Source organism: Pelodiscus sinensis, chromosome 1, assembly GCF_049634645.1.
Source record: "Pelodiscus sinensis isolate JC-2024 chromosome 1, ASM4963464v1, whole genome shotgun sequence".
In the NCBI taxonomy this organism is placed as follows: Eukaryota; Metazoa; Chordata; order Testudines; family Trionychidae; genus Pelodiscus; species Pelodiscus sinensis.
In genome coordinates this window covers 191947526-191968713 of record NC_134711.1, presented here as the reverse complement: position 1 = coordinate 191968713, position 21188 = coordinate 191947526, and the positions used below count along the sequence as shown (strand labels likewise).

Sequence of the window (21188 nt, the reverse complement as noted above, 5' to 3'; positions counted from 1 at the left end):
TAGTTTTTTTTCTGTCCTGCTATGTGATGGCTGGTGACATGGGCTCTTGAAAATTGGACTATCCTCAGGGCATGCAAAGGAACCTCCTCAAGGGATTCGGTGATGAATGACATTTTCCTACCAGTTTAGTTCAAACTCAAATCTTGTGCATCTCACTTCCATCATTATATGCTCACCTTACACACATATCTGCTTCATATTTCTTTCCGTAAAGGATTCCTAATAATGATGGGTTTTTGTTTCCTCTGAAGTTTAGTGTTACATCGTACACTGCTGAAACTGTTGAAAGAAAACATAACCGTTAACCTCGGTATCCATAGCATCGAATTTGTCATAGTTCAAGCTCTAACAGAAACAAACCCCGATGCAAACACTGTTTTACTAATACCACTTGGCAAAACATTTCAAAACCCACAGGTTTTATTTACCCAGATGTCTTCCTTAACAATCTAAACTATGGCAGAGAACATGCATACATCCCACAGGAATGGAGTGAGAGCTGATTAATTATGCAATGTTTGCATATTGCCACTTTAAAGATGGAAAGTATTAATTCTTGCAAATTAAAACTAGAACAAATTAATACGTTTTTAGGAAATGAAGTCTAGTGCTTCTACTTAATCTTGATATCATCTAAGGGCCATAATAAATCTGAATTATCACTCACAGAACGCAATGAATATACTGAACTATGGCACATAACACACATTACAAGTAAGATTTAGAACAAAATGGATCGCCCATACCTGTTCCCCTGAGACACTGGACAGCAGTGGTGAAACCTTTGGTTCTGGGCAACAGATGATATTTCAATTTAGGCAACCCTTTGGATTCAGCCACTTCCATACTAATACGATGCTTGGTTTCTGTAAAACGAGTTCCTTCACAATATAGGAGAAACTAGCATGCAAACGAGAAAAAAAACAAGGGTATTTGTTAAGAAGAAATTACTGTGTAGCACAGATCTAGAGCGCTTATAATATAGATGGATGGACTGTCACACACAATTTCCTCCTTTGTTCTTTTAGATATGCTCCAGAGCCATCCTGGAACTCTTCAGTGGCATAAGTGAATAGAATAGATAATATTATTTGAGAATTACAACAAGCAGTTTGCTGAATAATATCTGTTTCCAGAACATACCGGAACACATATGCAAATATTCAGAGACGCAACTGAATTTAAAATGTCTTTTTGAATATTCGTTTATTTATTTTCTAGTAAAGCAAATCAATTACACATATACACATATGTACACATGCCCCCCTTAATTCCACGTGAAACATTTCTTTCTTTAAAAATCACAGGAATACTCAAATATATATGAACATGACTTCAGCTTCAAGTTCCAGGCTCAGCTACAGTAAACATTATTTCCAGTACTAAATAAAAGAAATTATCTTCTCTGCTATAAAAATGTAGATCATAGATTGGTAGGACTGGAAGGGACCTTAGGAAATCATCTATTCCAGTCCCAGGCACTCATGGCAGGACTAAATATTATGCAGACCATCCTTGACAGGTGTTTGTCTAATCTGCTTTTACAAATCCCTAATAATGGAGATTCCACAACCTCTCTAGAAAGTTAACCTGACAGTCAGGAAGTTTTTACTAATGTCCAACCTAAACCTCCCATGCTGCAATTTAAGCCTATCGCTTCTTGTTCTATCCTCAGAGTTAACAACGACTATTTTTCTCCTTCCTCCTTATAACAACCTTTCACATGCTTGAAAACTTATGTCTTCTCCCAGTCTTCTCCAGACTAAACAAACCCAATTTTTTTAGGTCATGTTTTCTAGATTTTAAATAATTTTTGTTGATCTTCTCTGAACTTTCTCCAATTTGTCCATATCTTTCCTGAATTGTGGTATTCAGAACCGGATACAAAACTCCATTTGAGGCCTAATCAGTGTGGAGCAGAGCAGAAGAAGTACATCTCATGGCTTGCTTACAACAGTCCTGATACTACATTGCAGAATGATGCAACGTAGCATCATTTTTTGCAGCATTATTACTCTGTAAACAGTAAAAAAAACAAAAAAACAAAAACAACCCAATACTTTTGCAATTGTTCACTCATATTTATCTTGTGATCCTATGAACCTTAGATCCCTTTCCAAAGTACTCATTTTTTAGCAGTCATCTCATTTTCTGTGTGTGCAACAGACTGTCCCTTCCTCAGTGGAGTACTTTGCATTTGTCCTTATTGAATTACATCCTATTGACTCTAGCCCATTTCTCCAATTTGTCCAGATCATTTTGAATTTTAAGCTTATTTTCTAAAGTACTTGCAACCCTTCCCTGTTTGGTACTCTCTGTAAACTTTGCAAGTGTATTCTCTATGCCATCTAACCTAGTGATGAAACTATTAAATAGACCCAAATCCAGAACTGATCCCTGCGGGACCCCCCCACTTGATATGCCCTACCCACTTGACTATGGACCACTGATAATTACTGTCTAGGAATGGTTTCTCAACCAGTTAGGCATCCACCTTACAGCAGCTCCATTATCTGTCTAAGTACTGAAGTTTAAGCTGACTGGTCTGTAATTCCCTGGCTTGTCCTTATTTCCCTTTTTAGAGATGGGCACTATATTTTCCCTTTGCCAGTCCTCTGGAATCTCTTCCATGAGTTTTAATGATAATAGCTAATGGCTCAAATACCTCCTCAATCAGCTCCTGGAGTATTCTAGGATGTACTTCAACAGGCCCTGGTCTCTTGAAATAATCTAACTTGTCAAAGTAATTTTTCACTGGCATTCACTATGTGAGATGTCCAATCTCTACTAACCTTTTTGTTGAAAAATGAAACAAAAACAAAAAAAGTGATTAAGCATCTTGGCCATTTCCATATTTTCTGTTCTCATTCTCCCCTCCCTGCAGTGAGCAACGGACCTACCCTGTCCTTCCTCCTGCTTCTAATGTGTTTGCAGAGTGTTTTCTTGTTGCCCTTTATGTCTCTGGCTACTTTAATTTCATTTTGTGCCTTGGCCTTTCTAATTTTGTCATGACATACTTGTATGTATTTATATTAATCCTTTGTCATTTGACCTTGTTTCTACTTTTTGTAGGTTTTTTTTTTTTTTAAGTTCAGATCATTGGCGATCTGAAGTCAAGGTGGTCTCTTGCTGTGCTTCCTATCTTGCTATGTAAATCTTATTAAAGTGATTGGACCTCCTCGGTCCGGCATCCTCAGGAACAGAACTCGTCCCAGATGAAGGGTTTTGCAGGACCAGGAGAGGTCTTCCTGTCCCCCACAGCCACCGGCCCCTCAAAGCTCTGGCTTTGCTACTGGCCGGAGGGAAGGTATGCTCCCCCTCCTGCTGCTGGACCTGCTGTTACACGCGGGGCTTTCCGGCCCGCAGAACACCTGGCCACTGGCCTCCACCAGGACTCTCTGGTCCTGCAACATCTGTGCCGGACCATAGATGTTACTGGACCAGAGTGTCCTGGATAATTACAGGTTCAACCTGTATTACATACAAAAAAGCTATGTTAAATGAATGCTGAGTTTGCAAAGTCAAGTACTTCAAAATCAGGAAATGCCAGAACGAATGTTATTCATGCAACATTAATTTAATACCATCAAAATTATGATTTATGTTGATTTTTGTCAGACATAGCATGTGAGATATCTGAGGCAGTGCCAGCAACAGAAAAATTCAGCTGAACCCCCTCAGCAATTCCATCCCATGAAACCATACTGACCAACTGAACTGTCAGGATGGTTGGAATCTAGGACTGTTAGCTGTGTAGCACAGACCTCTACCACTTGAGCTAAAAGAATGAGTGGTAGCAGTAGCAGGCTGTTATTCTATATGTGGGCCAGGCTTTAGAAAGCAACATGAGACATACTTTGCTGTGGCTTACTTAGTTATGTATACATATTGGAGAAGTTTTGGGAAACAAGAATGCTGGTGTCCATTTCTGTCTCTGGGGGAAACAGGAACTCGAGTTTCTAGGTCTTGCTCTGGAGAGAGTGTGGTTGAGTAGTTATAGAAAGCAAAGCCAAGAATATATATCTACTCCATTCGCTCTGAATTACAGTGTGGCCAAAAAGATGAAACGTGTTATGTTAAAAACCTAACACAAATTCCAAACTCTGCCAGATGTGACATTGTGCAATTTCTCAGTTGCTTTATTTGTGAAAATTCAAATGCTATTTGCTTACTCCTTAGGGGGGATGAGGCCTTCCTCGATCATAAGTGCTCTGAAAGTCACATCAACACTGGAAGTTAGAGCAGAGACTACATTACCATTTCCTCATAGCTCCCCCAAACAACAGCACCTTCCCCCAACCAAAGGGGAGAGGCGTAGCTGCTACTGGTGTAGACTCTAGCTCTGTGTCTGCCGTTTAGGAGGCTTAGCGGAGGTGGAAGCACGCTCTTTGAAGATGAAATATTCAAAGATTTTACTAGACTCTGGCAGGCTTTACTAAGCATGTGCTCCGGGACGATACAATTCTTATTAACTCTGGTGGATTTCATAGGGAATATAAAACACGTATTTCTGACCGTACACTAGCGCCTTTTCAAATTTCAAGTTATGCTGCAACATGGAAGCACTGGTGCAGAGGTTTTCAAACTATAGGTTGTGACCCAGTACTGGGTTGTGGAAGGTTAGGCACTGGGTCTCATTGCTACAGGGTTAACAGCTGACCAGTGGAGTGCTAAGGCAGGCTACCTGCCTGTCCTGACACTGTAGACTGTGCTGCACCCCAGAAGTGGCTGGCTGCAGATCTGGCTCTTAGATGGGGTTGGGGGGAAGAGTGCACAGGACTCCTTGCACTGCCTCTGCCCAGAGCACTAGCTTCATATTCCCATTGGCTGGGAATCTGTTGCCAGCTGCTACTGGGGTGCAGCACGGTCTGTGGTGCTGGGAGATGCTGGAAGCTTGTCTTAGCACCCCTGCTGCACCACTGACCAGGAGCTGCTCAAGGTAAGTCCCGCCCAGCCACCACCCTGGCACTCCTTAAAGCCAGAGCTTCCTCCTACCCTCCAAAGTTCTCATCCTCAGTCCCATCCCGGAACTCACACTCTGGTCAAATTATGTTGGGTAGCAGTCATCAATGCTTGTCTTTAACTGGGTCATGTGAAAAAAGTTTGAAAACCACTGTACTAGAGCTTTTGAAACAGGCAGTTTTATTTAATGTTATTTTTGTATTAACACTGGCAAAAACAAAGTTGCAGAGAGGTAGCCATGTTAGCCTGTAACTCAAAAAAATTAAACAATGCATGGTCCTGTAGCATCTTAGTGGCTACGTCTAGACTGGCATGATTTTCCGCAAATGCTTTTAACGGAAAAGTTTTCTGTTAAAAGCATTTGCGGAAAAGTGCGTCTAGATTGGCACGGATGCTTTTCCACAAAAGCACTTTTTGCGGAAAAGCGTCCGTGCCAATCTAGACGGGCTTTTCTGCAAAAAAGCCTCAATAGCCATTTTCGCAATCAGGGCTTTTTTGCGCAAAACAAATCTGAACTGTCTACACTGGCCCTTTTGTGCAAAAGCTTTGCGTAAAAGGACTTTTGCCTGAATGGGAGCAGCATAGTATTTCCGCAAGAAGCACTGATTTCAGACAGTAGGAAGTCAGTGTTCTTGAGGAAATTCAAGCAGCCAGTGTAGACAGCTGGCAAGTTTTTCCGCAAAAGTGGTTGCTTTTGCGGAAAAACTTGCCCGTCTAGACGCAGCCAACGTGTGTCTAGACTACATCCCTTTGCTGGCAGAGGGATGCAGATTAGACAGATCAAAATTGCTAATGAAGCGGGGTTTAAATATCCCGTGCTTCATTAGCATAAAAATGGCTGCCACTTTTTTTGGCACAGAGCTTTGTCAGAGAAAAGCAGTAGTCTAGAGGCTGATCTTTCGCAAAAAAAAGCCTTTTCCGATAGATCCTGTATACCTCGTTTTACGGGGCATAAGGGAGCTACCGGAAAAGGCTTTCTTTAGCGAAAGATCAGCCACTATACTGCCACTTTTCTCTGGCAAAGCTCCATGCTGAAAAAAGTGGTGGCCATTTTTATGCTAACGAAGCACGGGTTATTTAAATCCTCGCTTTATTAGCGATTTCGACCTGCCTAATCTGCATCCCTCTGCCGGCAGAGGGGTGCAGTCTAGACATACCCTTAGGCTGTGTCTACACTGGCATGAATTTCCGGAACTACTTAAAACGGAATACTATTCCGTTTTCAGTTTTTCCGGAAAAGGAGCATCTACATTGGCAGGCTGCTTTTCCGGAAAAGCCCCTTTTCCGGAAAAGCGTCTGTGGCCAATGTAGACGCGCTTTTCCGGAAAAGAGCCCCGATCGCCATTTTAGCGATCGGGGATTTTTTCTGGAAAAGACTACTGGGCTGTCTACACTGGCCCTTTTCCGGAACAGTGTTCCGGAATAAGGACTTATGCCTGAGCGGGAGCAGAATAGTTTTTCCGGAATAGTGGCTGATTTTGTAGAGTAGAGCATCATTGCTTTTCCGGAAATTCAAGGGCCAGTGTAGACAGCTCGCAGCTTATTCCGGAAAAGCGGCTGATTTTCTGGAATAAGTGGCCCAGTGTAGACACAGCCTTAGAGACTAACAAAAAACATAGATAGTATCATGAGCTTTTGGGGGCACAACCCACTTTCAACTGAAGAAGTGGGTTGTGCCCATGAAAGCTCATGATACCATCTATATTTTTTGGTTAGTCTCTAAGGTGCTACAGGACCATTTGTTGCTTAAGTTTTTTTTAAAAAACAAAGTCATTTTCACTAACCTCATTTGCAGAAACGACAACCATTTTCATTACAACATTCCAAAAATAATTCAGTCTGAGGCAGTGAGCAAGCATAGCCCAGATGGCTAAAGCACAGGAGAGTGCATTATAAGCCCCTGTTGGCAAACTATGAAGCCACCTTAACGGTAACGTCACCGTTAGCTCCACCTATAGAGGATAATCTTCAATAACAATTATCCTGGAGCTGGAGAGAATGCAGTTATCCTGAACAACTTTTCCCCTTTTCAGAAAAACCTTTTCTATCTGTGAATTTTATCAGATTATATAGCCACCAGACTAGTAGTTTAATTGACTACGTATTTTAGAGAGTTTGTATATCTGTCTATCTGTGTGGCCATCCATGGGTCTGTTTGTTCAAGAACTCCTAAACAGTCAGAACTAGGGCCACCCAATTTGATATGCAGCTTAAGAACATAACAGCAGCCATAGTGGGTCAGACCAAAGGTCCATCTAGCCCAGTTTCTTGTCTTCTGACAGTGGCCAATGTCAGATGCCACAGAGGGAGTGAATTTACCAGGGAATCAAGTGACCACTCTCCTGTCATCTATTTCCAGCCCCTGACAAACAGAGGCTAGGGACATCATTCCTACACATTCTGGCTAATATGTATGGATGGACCCAACTTCCTTGAATTTATCTAGTTCTTTTTTGAACCCTGATAAAGTCCTGGTCTTCACAACATCCTCTGGCAAGGAGTTCCACAGGTTGCCTGGCACTGCATGAAGAAAAACTTCCTGTTGTTTGTTTTAAACCTGTTATTTATTAATTTCATTTGGCGACCCCTAGTTCTTATGTTATGGGAGCAAGTAAATATTTTTTGCTGAGCTTTTCTGAACCTTTTCCAATGCCAATATAGCCTTTTTGAGATGAGGTGACCATATCTGTGCACAGTATTCAAGATGTGGGCGTACGATGGATTTATATAGAGGCAATAAGATATTCTCTGTCTTATTCTCAATCCCTTTTTTAATGATTCCTAAAATTGTTTACTTTTTTGACTGCTGCTGCACATTGAGTAGATGTTTTCAGAGAACTAGCGACAATGACTCCAAGATCGCTCTCTTGAGTAGTTATAGCTAAATTAGTCCCCATCATTTTGTATGTATAGTTGGGATTACTTTTTCCTATGTACATTATTTTGCATTTATCAACATTAAAATTCATTTGCTATTTTGTTGCCCAATGATGTAGTTTTGAGATCCTTTTGAAGTTCTTCAGTCTTCTTTGGTCTTTAACTATCTTGAGTAGTTTAGTATCATCTACAAATGTTACCACCCCACTGTTTACACATTTAAGCTTCCTCTTATAACTTAAAGCAAGGTCAGGGTTTGGTTGTGCCAGGACAAGGGATGTGCCCGGAATTCAATTGTCTCTCATAAAATGGAAAAGGAGTGTGGTAGGAAGGACAGTTATAATGATGAATGACTGGGGGGGGAGGGGGGGTGAAGGGTTGGAAGCAGAAGAGGAGCAAGGGGCCACAGATGGAGATTGGGACATCTATAATCCCACAGAGCTAGCATGGAGCCGGGGGCGGAGGAGGGGAAGACAGCTATCTACTGTGTATTTTAGAGAGTTTGTCTGTTTATCTACCTGATCAATCTGTAAGAATATGCAGATATATTCGCTTGCCTTTGAAGTTCACATCTCCTTTATATATATGACTCTGGATGCTCTGGGGCTGGAACACCCATGGAAAAAAATACCCCCCCCCCCCCCCCCCCCGGCTCTGCTCGCAGCAGCTGCAGATGCCATGGACAGGTACTTTTCACCTGGTCCTAACCAGCTGCGGTGAGAGAGGACTGGGGTAATCCTCGCTCACTGGGGCAGCCTGCATACTTGAACCCTTTAGCCCCCACCCCACTGCACCCCTCCCCAGAGCAATGATTTAAATGAAAAAAAAAAAAAAAACTTAAATTAAGGACCTGAGTAATGTGGCGTAAATCTTCTAGTTACTTTATAAAATATTTTAGAATATACTGGATATGAGAGGTGCTATGTAGAGCTAAAATCTTTTCTTTTAGAGGTGCTTGTTACTATTGGAGATAAAGTTTTGAACCCATGAAGGAACTTACTATAAACACCTATTAGCTTGCATTTGGAGACTGAAATGCATTGCACATGTTCTCAAACATGATGGAATTTATTTTTAAATAAAGGACTCGTGGATACTTTAGCTCAAAAATGTGAAGCCATGACGGAATCGTTCAGAATGTTATTTTTTTCCTGGTTTAATTATAATATTGTATTAGAATAATATACCCCACAAAACTGAGCTCAATGCCCTGTTAACACACACACGTCCACTTTTGCTCTAGCCAAGGGGTGCTCAACCTTGGCCCTGCCCCCACTCCACCCTTTCTCCCAAACCCTTCCCCTGTCTCTTCCTGCCCCATCTCTTTCTGCCCCTGCAGTCCTCCCACTCCCTTTCAGAGCCTCTAAACAGTGTGAAACAGCGGTTTTGTGGCAATGGGAAATGCTGAGAGGAAGGGGGTATAGTAGATCAGCAGGACTGCTAGGGGCAAGAAGTGTTGGTGCGAGCGGGATGGGGAGGGGAACATGGCTGCTGGTGGGTGCTGAGCAATTGCTAATTTTTCTACATGGGTGTTCCAGCCCCAGAGCACCCAGAAAGTTGGCGCCTATGGCTGGACATATATATAAATAAAAGAGATGTGCACTTTAAAGGCAAGTGGATATATCTGCATATTCTTGATGGTTGATCAAATAAATGCCTGTACAATTTCACAGAAGAGAATGCACTGATGCAAAAACTTTCCATTGTCATCAATAACTTTTGTAAATCTTTCCTCCCACGGCCCCCCCCTTCATGTTCTTGTGGGGAAAAACCCCCTAGATTTTAAATTATACATTTAATTTAGCTTAGAAAATGTAGCTTAGGTTCACAAGTTCAGTGGTAAAACTTGAATCATGCATTTTTAGTGTAAAAAAATAGTTATGGGAAGTTCCTTTATCCTTTTAGGAGGGAAAAAAGTTATAAGTTTTGAGACACACAAGCCTAGGTTTGTACTGCTGAATACTCTGAGAAATATTTATACACTAATTAAAAAATATCAAAATGGCATTCCTAGACAGTAAGGGTATGTCTACACAGCAAAGTTTTTTCAAAGTAAGTTTACCAGCATCTACACAGCCAAACCACTATTTCAAAATTAATTCGAAATAGTGGAGCGCTTATTTCAAATTTGGTAAACCTCATTCCATGAGGAATAATGCCAAATTCAAAATAGCTATATTGAAATAAGTGCTTTGTAGACATTTATTTCGAAATAGGGGGCCTGCAGTCTTCCCAGGGTGCCCTGGTGGCCACTCCAGCCTCAACCAAGAAGACTCCTCTCCCTCCCCCCTCCCCGGGAGCCCTTAAAGGGGTTGACTCTGGCCATAGTGCTTGTGCCAGCTCCAAGCCTGCCAGCCCAGAGCCAGCAGTCACTGCCCCTGACCCAGTGGCCCCAAAACACGAGCCACCAAGCCACAGGCAGCGAGCCCTCCACCACTCCCCAGGACCAGTTTTCCAGTTCCCAGGAGCCTGCCAGGGTCCGGAGAAGGTGGGCGCTTTCCTGGTCCAGGGTGGATATCATGGACCTTATTCAGGTTTGGGGGGGATGCCCCCAACGACCATGATCTCTGCACTAGATGGAGGAACGTAGCCATCTATGGCAGAATAGCTGCCAGCCTGGCCATCAAAGGCCACATGTGAACCCAGGAGCAGGTTCGCATGAAAATCACGTTGGTCCAGCAAGACCCACAACCCTGAGCTTCCCCTCCCCCTTCTTCCCTTTGCTTCCCCCTCCCCTCTCCCACCCTTTCCTCCCCTCTCCCACCTCCTTTCCCCAGTCTCACCAGGGTTTCATTCCCCCCCACCTCCAGTTTTGTTAAATTAAGAGCATTTGTGTTCATGAAGATACGTGTATTTTATTTGACTTCAGGAAGGGGGTTAGGAAGGGGTAAGTGGAAGGACGTGAGGGAGGAATGAGGCACAAGTCCCCAGCAGGACAAGCCAGGGAGGCTCTCAGGGTGGAAGCTCTCCTGCAGGGCCTCCTGGATACTGACAGCCCCCCGGCGGACTCCCGGATGGCAGCCTGCGGAAAGTGCAGCCAGGCTCGCAGCAATGCGTACATGAGAAGCACCAGAGTGCTCAGGGGAGCTCTGGCTCCATGTTGCAGAGTGCTGTGGTGTCCCAAGTGAGGGCAACCAGAGCATGCAGAGACAAAATGCTTTGCTGTCCCTCATCAAGGTAGGCAAGCAAGCAGGGAAAGCTGAGAACCGGCTGTCTGGGGGCAGGGGCGGGGAGAAAGGGGGAGAGGATCCCTTTAAGCACAGGCCTCAGATAGCCTTAGGCAGCAGCCATACAAAGTAAGCCCTGACCTGATGCCCTGCCGGACCTGGTTTTGGCCGGCCTCAAATGCGATTCAGCGTCCACTCAGTGTGGACGTGCTATTTTGAAATAGCAAAACGCTATTTCGAAATGCATTTTGTGTGTATACATGTTATTTTGAAATAACTTATTTAAATAAGATATTTCGAAATAAGGATGTTAGTATACCTAACAGACAGATTACTGTGCACTGTTCAATTGAAACAAGACATATTCACATGTAATCACAGAAAGAAGGTGGAGCTTAAGGAGCTTTAAGATGACATCTCACAAATACAGTTTTCATTATTCAACTCTTAAGCAGACGAGACATTATATATAAAGGATCAGGCACTTACCCACATATATTCAGGATAATCAGACAAACATTTTAATCCCTTAATAACTGTATCTCTGTCTTCCTCCCATTTCCTCTTGCAGAAAACGATCTCAAGGAAGTACCACGTCCAACCAATCAAGGGCACATACAAGAGTTCTTTCTTTGCAAGAACTTTGGAACTCTGGAAGAAACCCCACCCAATAACATGTGATTATTTATATATGTCAGATCTAAACAAAAGCAATACGACTGGGATTTTCAGGAGTGCTCAACACTAGCATGGCTCTGACCAAACTAAAGTCAATGGGAGGTCTTTAGAAAAATCCCACTACAAAAAATGAACAAGCAAACCAACCAACCACAGTAGTTCTATATTAAATCAAGATGAAGGGAAAGTTTACGGAATCACTCACCCCCAACACTCCAAAGCGTTCAGTCATGGTCCAACCACACAAGAAGTCAATTTCAAAGTTGTGATTCAAGATGATGATGACATGTTCTTTTCCAAATTTATCCACTGTGGCCTGGTCTGAGAATAAAGTACATTCTGTGCCTGACCACCATTCCAGCAACATTACTAACTCTGAATAATATGGGTGGGAAGGGAGGAAAAAAGACACAGGTTAGGTGTAATGCTTAACTCTATCACATTTAATACCATCTGTCCAGCCCAATCCTATTCCAAACTTTTCTAGGCCACTCTGTTAATCACCTTTTTAATCCATCCTGCAGCTATTGATGATTTACAATATAGTTATATAGTTCTGGCCCGGCCATCCCATATAATCGGTTAACCAGTTAACTAATTAAACAGGATTTTACATCCTTATACTAATGTAACTTTGCACTTCGGTTTTGTTTCATAAGGCCCTGGTGGGATGAGTTGGAACAGTGTCTATGTGTAGGATTCTCCACTTGGTGGTCACAACCCAACCTGTCCTTCCCTTATTGTTAAATGGGATGGGATTCAATTTTGATTCTAACTAGACACAAGGCAGACTTGGAGGGGTCTGAGAATGGTGGGGGGAGGGGAAGAGAACACTCGGAAGGGTCTGAGAAGGGGGGGGGGAAGAGAACAAATATTCCGTGTTAATCAATGAGGGGCTAGATTCTCCAGGACTGATTATCTCAGTTGCTTTTCTTGTCAGAGCCACAAGCCTATTCACTTTTTTAATTTATTCAAGGTCCCTTTAGGGGCTTGAGGAGACTAATGTAACTTGTACGTCAAGTCTGACTCCTTCCTGCTGTGATTTAAAGTAGGGAGGAAATGAGAATATCAACAGGGATGCATAATTTATTACTACAGATTTCTCTCAAACCTGGTCAAACCTATTTTCAAAGTTATGAAATACAGCAAATAAGTGCATTTTTGGTGGCTTCAGTGAGGAAGATTTATTCACAAACTGCTGGCATACTTTAAACTACTCCCACGCTAATTTATATATTAAAGGGCAAAGTTATAGAATGATCTTGCTAGCCTGTGGAAAAAATCTTAGCCACTGTTGAGATCAGTAAAACTCTTATTGCATCATCCATATAAAGAATTAAACAGTCAAATATTTATGACACACAGAGTAAAACCCTGTTCTATTGCTACACAATTTCAGAAGCAACTGTGTAGGGGATTCAATATAATTTAACTCCTAGAACACACTTCACTGTAGCTGTTACCCTCTCTACTCCATGTTTTTTCAATCTTATCCACTCATTTAGGTCTTGTCATATTCCAAATTACAAGGTTTTCAAGAAACAGACTTTCTGCATGTGTTCACTGCAAATAGCATAATGTGGCCTTAATCATTGTGTGCTCCACAATGCAAATAGCACCACCACTCCCACTATAGCAGGTCTGCAGCCAGATCAAGTCCAGTATATATGAACAGCAAGAAATGGGGGTATGCCACTAAGTGGACCCACAACTCGTGGAACTGTCCTTGGATTTAATATCTTTGGGGCTCCGGTTACTGGAGTATTGTTCAGTGACTTCAGTGTGTTGTTCCACAGAATCAATTCTTAATCCTGCTGACTTGTCAATAACTTGCTCCTTTATACAGCCAAAAATGAATTTTATTATGCTAGACACGGAACAAATTGCCTTTCTATCACTTTCTGGAGATCAATGTTATTACAACTCCTCTATCTAACTCTACTCAATGCTCTTAAAAATCTCCCTTAAAAAACAAAGATGGAGGCTGTGCCTAAGCTGTCCTCTACAAAGAGAACAAAAATTCAACAAAGCCAGACATGGAGGCACTGGTGTGAAAGCATACCCACTATTTACTCTGAAATATTTGTGAGAGATGTTTTTCCGGGCACTCATATTGAGATGTGAGAGTTGGGGAACAGCAGAGTTACTACCAGGAAGGAGATTGTCCTTGATAAGTGCTCTGAATGGGGCTTTTATTTCTTTTGGTGATTTTTTTTAAAGGGCTCCAGATATTTAGTCTCAGACTGATCCTGTCAAAACTATGGCTTATTCTCTGAAATTTTATTTGTTGTTTACATCACGGTTTGGATATTTACTCTGCCTGCCTGCAAGCCAACAAGATTTTATTTTAACAAAAACAAAAACAAACAAAAAAAGCAAGTGTATAATTTAAGTCCAACTCCTTGCAGATTTTAGAGCTTCAGCTTGCCAGAGGAGGGGCTCTTTAAATGACAATCATCCAGAAACAAAGAAAGCCAGAGAGTGTTTGAATACATCTATCTACTACTCGGAAGTGCAAAACACTGTAGTTTCAAGATACCAAGATTTTATTTCTTCAACCGGACTAAACTAAATATACTGCCCTATTAAGAAGCATGAGTCACTTAAAGGAGTAATGACACAAATTGCCCCGAGATAAAGAATTCTCTTCATAAATTACATATACTCTGAAGTGTTTTATCTTTGTAGGGAACCTGACAAACTCCAGCACTATCACAGGCAACTGGTATTCACAGAAGCACCATACTAACCATTTTAGTTAAGGCCAGGTCTATCCTTACCCTGAGATTGGCCTTTTAGGGTTTGATTTAGCAAGTCTAGTAAGGACCCTCTTAATTGATTACTGATGGCACACCCATTGACCCCAGTACTCCATGGCATCGCAAGGAGTAAAGGAAGTCAACAGGAGAATTTCTCCCATCAATCTTCTGCAGTGAGGAAGCCACACAAATTCAACGTAAGGTATGCCAACTCCAGCTACATTATTCTCGTAGCTGGTGTTGCGTATCTTAGCTCAACTTTCTTGAGTAATGTAGACCTGGCCTCAGGTGTGTTAGAGCAAAAGAGTCAAGCCTTCTGAAATTAAGCACATGTGTAAATAACTTCCTCTCCAAATAATCTTCCTGATTACATATATCACAGCTAGTAAGTTTTAGTGGAAAAAAAAAAATAAAGGTAACTAATGTTTCACTGGTGGGAAAAAAGCAACCAAATAACCCAAAAATAAAAAACCAAACCCCCCAACCCCAAAATTGAGACACTTTTCTAAATTCATGACATGGGGCAACAAACAGGTCAAAACCCTGAGTTGATAATGCAGTAGCTTTAATTCCAAAGCATGGCTGTACTTTGAAAAGTGATTCTGTAAACATGGCATTGAGGTGTTACATATTTACTCTCTCTCAGTAATTCCACATCAAAGAGGTTTTTTTTTGGGGGGGGGGAGGGGAGGATTAACTAAATGGCAACTGTCACAATTTCAGGGGACCTACACCTGTATCCCCCCCCCCCCAACATCCACTCCAGAGTGTCAATCAGGTGTCAGAAAAGATAGTTGTTCCATAGCTAATGTTCTTCAAGATGCATTGCTCATGTCCATTCCACAATAGGTGGGTGCGCGTGCCACATGCACCGATTCTAGACTCCTGGCTTTCAATGCCCAGCAACCAAAAAGGACTTTTGTGGGCCTACCTCCCTGTGTCCAAGGCATGTGAGCACCTCACTGGCGAATGCTGGTGGAACATTCCCTGAGACAGAGAATGGGCACCTGCGCAGAGGTTCCAAAGTGGGTTTTCCCTTAGACCTGGGAACTGCGAAAGCTGGTGTGGGTGGCACTGTAGTGTCAACATAGTTTGCATGGCCTGCAGGGTATCCAGCGTTGATGGGACACCTATCTGTTGAAAGCCCTCACTGCTGTCCAGTGCAGCAGGCCTGGCCCAGGGTGGGCTATGCTGCTCGACTTGAGCTGGTGCCAAAGACCCCAATGGAAGAGTTGAACTGCTCAACGCAGGCTCTCCTCTGGCCTTTTCTTTTCCCTATGGGAGGCAGGAGATCTTCCCCTCACAAACTTCTTAGACTTCGTGGAGGTAGCCAGGGGGCAGGGGAGATTAGTGCCGCTGCACGATAGCACTGGTGTGGCCTTCTGCCCTGATGCTGTGGTGCTTGGTCCCGAGTTGGACCTTTGCTCTGGTGCTGGTGTTAATGCCGACTCCATCAGGAGTGCCCCAAATTAATGTCCCTCTCCCTCTTTTTTTCTGGGTTCGGATGACTTACAAATGCAACACTTGTTGCTGACAGGTTCTTTTCTCAGACACCTTAGGCAGTCGCTATGTGGATCGCCAATGGGCATGGGACACTTCTAGCGATCACATGGCTTAAAACACTGAGATTCAGGCATGCCCTGTCAAGAGGCAAAGTCCCATTTGGGACAAACTAACTAATTCTAACTCACTGTAAACTAGAAGGGGATAACTATAACTACAAAGTATTTTATAAGAAACGAGGCTGTCAGGCAGAATGACCAACAACCCTAGCACAAGGCAGCAGAAAGTTCCAGCACTATCACTGGCGGCAAAGAGGAACTGAAGAAAGAGGAAGCCTGTGGTACCCCTATACCATGCCATGTGTACATCACTCCAGAGGTCACCAGAGCCTCTTCCCTGTGGATACTGCTGAGGGAAAAACTTCTGGCTCCAGTGCATGTGGCAAGCATGCACACTTAACATGGAATGGGCATGAGCAAGCACTCAAAGAACTCCTGCTACTACCTGTCTGTCTCTTCACAGGGACCCTTGTCCCATTCCATTCTGATCAGCAGTTTTAAGGTGGTACAGACCCCTGTCTTACATCAGCAAGCCTGCTAACAGCCAGTGGTTGGGTGCTTTCTCTCTGAGGACTATGACAGGTGTGGTTTACCAGTAATCCAAACCATTCTTTCTAAGCAGGGACATTTATTCTTAAGGAAAAAGTTTCACAGAGAAAAATGTATAAAAAAATCAGAGTTAAACCTATACTAAACATATGAGGTAACAGCCATCAGCCTTATGGGGCCAAAGTGCTTTCAATCCTTCAACCAGCTTGGGCCCCTTCGACAAAAGTTAAGGTTGGCTTATTAGTTCAGAAAGATGGCACTACGTCACTTCAAATTCAGCCTGTGTATACCAAGAGCTCTTTCTTGGTTTGAGCCTCTGGAAAACCCACTTTGAACCAGAGTATGCAAAACACTTCAGGGAGGTACCACAATAGAACTCTTTATTCTCGTTGACTCGCCTTAATCTCTCCATCACTGTTCTTAATTCCTGAAGGAGCATTAGTAACCCTCCTCCACAGAGGAGAACACATTCATAATTCAATAGACAGAAACTGCAAGGTGTTTCAATATCTGTCACAGTAATTCTGCATATGCCAAGATGGAAGTTTGAATCCATCTTTGTTTTTCCTGTTCTCTCACTATCACCAATTATCCAAACATCACCAGAGATGTATTCACCTGGAATCCCATCGGCCCTACAATAACACATCTCAGTCTCATGACACAATTGTCCTAGATAAGCATTACAATATTACGTATACCTCATAAAACCAAGAAAAAAATTACAAAGAGCAAAGCTGGACTGAATGTTTTTTGCAGAAATTGCTTTTTTAGAAGTTATCTTTAAGCTGAAAACTGGCACGAGAAACACCAGCTTAAAAGAAACATTTCTAAGTAAATTGTAAGTGATTAAAACCAATGAGGAAGAATTGAATGCTAACTATAGCTCAATTCCTAAAATACATTAGTATTCTTTATTGATGTTATAAATGGCACCACTTGCCCTGGTAGGTTTATAAGGCTATGTTACTTTCTTCATTATAAACCACAATTAAACTGAATGTTCCGTCAGTTTTTCCATTACAGGCCATTAGCACTGTTAAAACCTAAGTCCTATTTATACCGTACACCCTAAGGTTCATCGTTTAATTTCTCACATATTTTAAATGTATATATAGTACGGGGTGGCAAAACTTACTGACCCTCCCACCTGCATAAACAATCTTCAGAAGTTTGAGAGCTAAGGTGTGCCTGCCAGTGGCCGTGGCTTCAGTACCTGAAGAGGTTCCTGTCAGGGCTTGGGGCTTCAGACATGCTCTTGCTGAAGTCCCAAGTCATGCCAAGTGTGAAGCCCTGGACTCCTCTCCCTTCTGGGCAAAAGTCCCTACTCCACTACCCCACTGCAAGGCAGAGGGCCTGAGCTCCCCTCCATCTGATAGGTAGAGAATAGGGGGCAGCAGGGAGGGCTCTGCGAGCTGCACTTACTGCACATGCGGTAAGAGAGCCACATGTGAATTGGCAACCAGTTTGGCCTCCCCTGGTATAGTAGGCTTCAAGCTAGCACAGTACATACTATAACTAGATTGTACCTAGGATCTTACTCAACTGCTACATTCCTTTTTGGAGCATAAGCATATGGTATTTTCAGTATAGCCAATAGATGGATATAGACATTTCAAAATATAATCTGATTTTAACTATTACACAGTGGATAATTCTCAATACTTAATTGATATTAGCTTCTCGTATAAGCTAAGAGCCTAAATTTGCAAATCAATCCTTGATGATACAGGAAGGCCATTCTTTCAGACAAGACCATACAACTACTTGAGTGAATAAAGGTTTGCAGGGCTGTACTTTGACATAAAGAGGACAGTGACTATTTTTAAAAAGTATTTTTGAAATATCCTCCCCTCCTAAGCTTGAAAACAGTTTTTTTCTGGCAGTTTTCTTTGCCTCCTCTACTATTTGATGTATATTTTTGGCATTATAGAGAAGGGATAATGGAACAGAGGGGACCTGGGGCTATGACCCCTCCAGTTTTTACCCAGCGTACGGACAAATGATGAAGGAAGCAGGTGGGAAGGAGGGGGACAAAGAGCCTTGTGGGGGGGAGGGGAAGAGGCAATGCAGTGGCAGGGCCTCAGGAGAAGAGGCGGCACATGGGTAGGGCTACAGTTGGGCACCAGTGCCCCCCCCTTTCTTTTAGGAAGCTTCCGCTGCTACTTCTACAGAGTATATTTGTTTATAATATTTTTGAGCTCATAATTTTTTTTAAGCACTAACATCTAATGTTAGAGGTCTAAATCCCTATTGAGGGATCTACCTTAGTAGTCTAATTTTCAAGAGTGCTGAGCACCCAGCAACTTGCACTAAAGTAAACAGCTCTTTTTGAAAATCAGGCCACTGAGGTAAGTGCCTAAATATGGATTTAGGCATCTAATGTTAAACACTCATATTCGAAATTGTGCCCCCTACTAAAGAGGGAACAAAGTCCAGTGAGAGAACAGCGTTGTTAGATTGGAGGAAGCCAATGAAAGAAGGGAGGTTTTGGGTGGGTTATGAAGGAGAGCAACATAGTACCATTCACAGAACCAAACACAAGCGATGGTGGGAGAAAAGGCAGAGTTACTTGTGACAGGAGACAAGGCAGGCAAAACAAAGGACACAAGCAGAGGAAGAGTGTGTCCTCTTAATGCTGCATCAACAGGGATTTCTGCATGGAATCTAGAAGATATTTATAAAAGACGACAACAGTACCGGTAATTTCCCATGTGGCAGGGCAGCAGGGGGTCTCTGATGGGCTCCTTTTAGGAGTGTCAATGAAGTCACAAGTGTGTTGCTCATCTGACACAATGCCCTTTTCCACTAGGTTTCAGGATTTACCAAAACCCTACTCAATTTTTTTAAAGCCTGATCCCCACCAAAGTATACTCACGGCTCCAGAGCGAATAAGCAAGGCGACAGTTTACTCGGCGATAAAACTGCTTGTTTATAGGCCAGAGGATTAGCGTGCATAGTTGGACGAAGTTAATGATCAACCCACTCACAACGAAGACAAACCCAATGAGAAGATGAACTATAAACTGAGTCTTCAAAAATGCAATTAAGCCCATGATAACCGCTTAGTAGGCCTTGCAGGGTCCTTCGCTCAGAATAACTGTCCTGAAAGAGAGAGAGAGAGAATAGAAAATAAAGATACTAGGGATGTAAAAGTGTCATTGATTAACTAATCAACCGAAAGCAAAAGCTTATAGGTTAATGCTTTAGATTACTCATATCTTCCCCACCCCACTTGCCAGTGCATTTTTTAGCAGCCTAGCCAGCAACCCAGCTCAGTTTTGGCTCACATGGTGTCTGGGAACTCAGACCACCCACTAGACAGGGGCTGCTGCCACCCCGCATTCCTGCCTCTTTATGAGAGGCAGCAACATAGGGTGACAGCAGAGGTCCACAAGGGGAGCTGGGTTTTAAATGGGCTCCCCTTGCAGACCATATCCCACCTGGCACCCCATGGTGCTGTCTCTGATACAAAGGCAGCAGTGCAGAGTGGCAGGGGTCTTCTCAGGAGTGAGGCCAGAGCACACAGGCTGCCAGCCTCGCCCCCGGGAACTATAGAATAGTCGACTAATCAATAAGAATCATGAGGTTATTCAATTAACCAATATTTGACATCTCTAAAAGATACCAGCTTTTGGAAAAGAAATTTAGGAAAGTGTTATTTCTCTGTTTGACTGTAACAGGAGGATAATCACCAGTCTCCAGGCCTCTTTTCAGGTCTTTTTGTGTAGTGGGACAATCATTATTTGGACAATAATGCAAATCACCCCGAGTAAGAATCTTATTAAACAGAATTTTTAACCACTTGAGAAAAATTATTCCGACCACTGCGGCTGACTACCACCTCTTTTCACACAAAGTCCAAGTAACAAGGCTGTGTGATCAGACCAAAAAAAATTATATACAGGCAGTCCCCGAGTTACGCGGATCCGACTTACGTCAGATCTGCAGTTACAAGCGGGGCCCTCCCTCTCCCTGGTCTCCAGCAGACCAGGGAGAGGAAGCAAAGCAGCGGAACATGCGGGCAGCAGACAGCCCAGACGCGTCTGGGCTGTCAGCTGTCAGCTGCCCGCGTGCTCTGCGGCTTTGCTCTGCTTTGCTCCCCGTCCCCCTGGTCGGCAGACCAGGGGGACGGGGAGCAAAGCAGAGCAAAGCTGCGGAGCCTGGGGTTCTTAAGTTGAATCTGTATGTAAGTCAGAACTGGCGTCCAGATTCAGCCGCTGTTGAAACTGATCAGTTTCAGCAGCGGCTGAATCTGGACGCCAGTTCCGACTTACTGTAGGTTCTTAAGTTGAATCTGTATGTAAGTCGGAACTGGCGTCCAGATTCAGCCGCTGCTGAAACTGATCAGTTTCAACAGCGGCTGAATCTGGACGCCAGTTCTGACTTACATACAGATTCAACTTAAGAACCTACAGTCCCTATCTTGTACGTAACCCGGGGACTGCCTGTATATCAATCTCCAGTCTGTGACCAGGCTGCATGCACTGTAGCACCTCGACAGCTGCTTGTTCCTGTCTGAACTGGAATACTGACTATTGCCCCCTGAGCCAAATGTGTGGTGTGCTTAGGACATGTACTGATGTAAGTGTGGATCCACTGACCCCTTCATGGCCTGCCCCCAAAGCTTTTTC

At 43.1% G+C, this 21188-nt stretch overlaps 1 protein-coding gene across 7 annotated transcripts in view; it reads right to left on the bottom strand.

Annotated features, from left to right (window-relative positions):
• The window catches only part of AGPAT3 (1-acylglycerol-3-phosphate O-acyltransferase 3), a 140355-nt gene that overhangs the window by 17188 nt on the left and 101979 nt on the right, over nt 1-21188 (bottom strand). For 6 of the 7 annotated variants that reach the window (XM_006137884.4, XM_075912563.1, XM_006137886.4 and 3 more), the window contains exons 2-6: nt 19433-19659; nt 11890-12059; nt 11496-11657; nt 747-900; nt 177-279 (exon numbers count right to left, since the gene is read on the bottom strand). In XM_006137884.4, coding sequence (XP_006137946.1) covers nt 177-279; nt 747-900; nt 11496-11657; nt 11890-12059; nt 19433-19610 — 767 coding nt within the window. In that variant the 5' untranslated portion in view covers nt 19611-19659. The remainder of the gene's footprint in view (nt 1-176; nt 280-746; nt 901-11495; nt 11658-11889; nt 12060-19432; nt 19660-21188) is intronic. The other variant, XM_075912601.1, reaches the window with a different exon arrangement.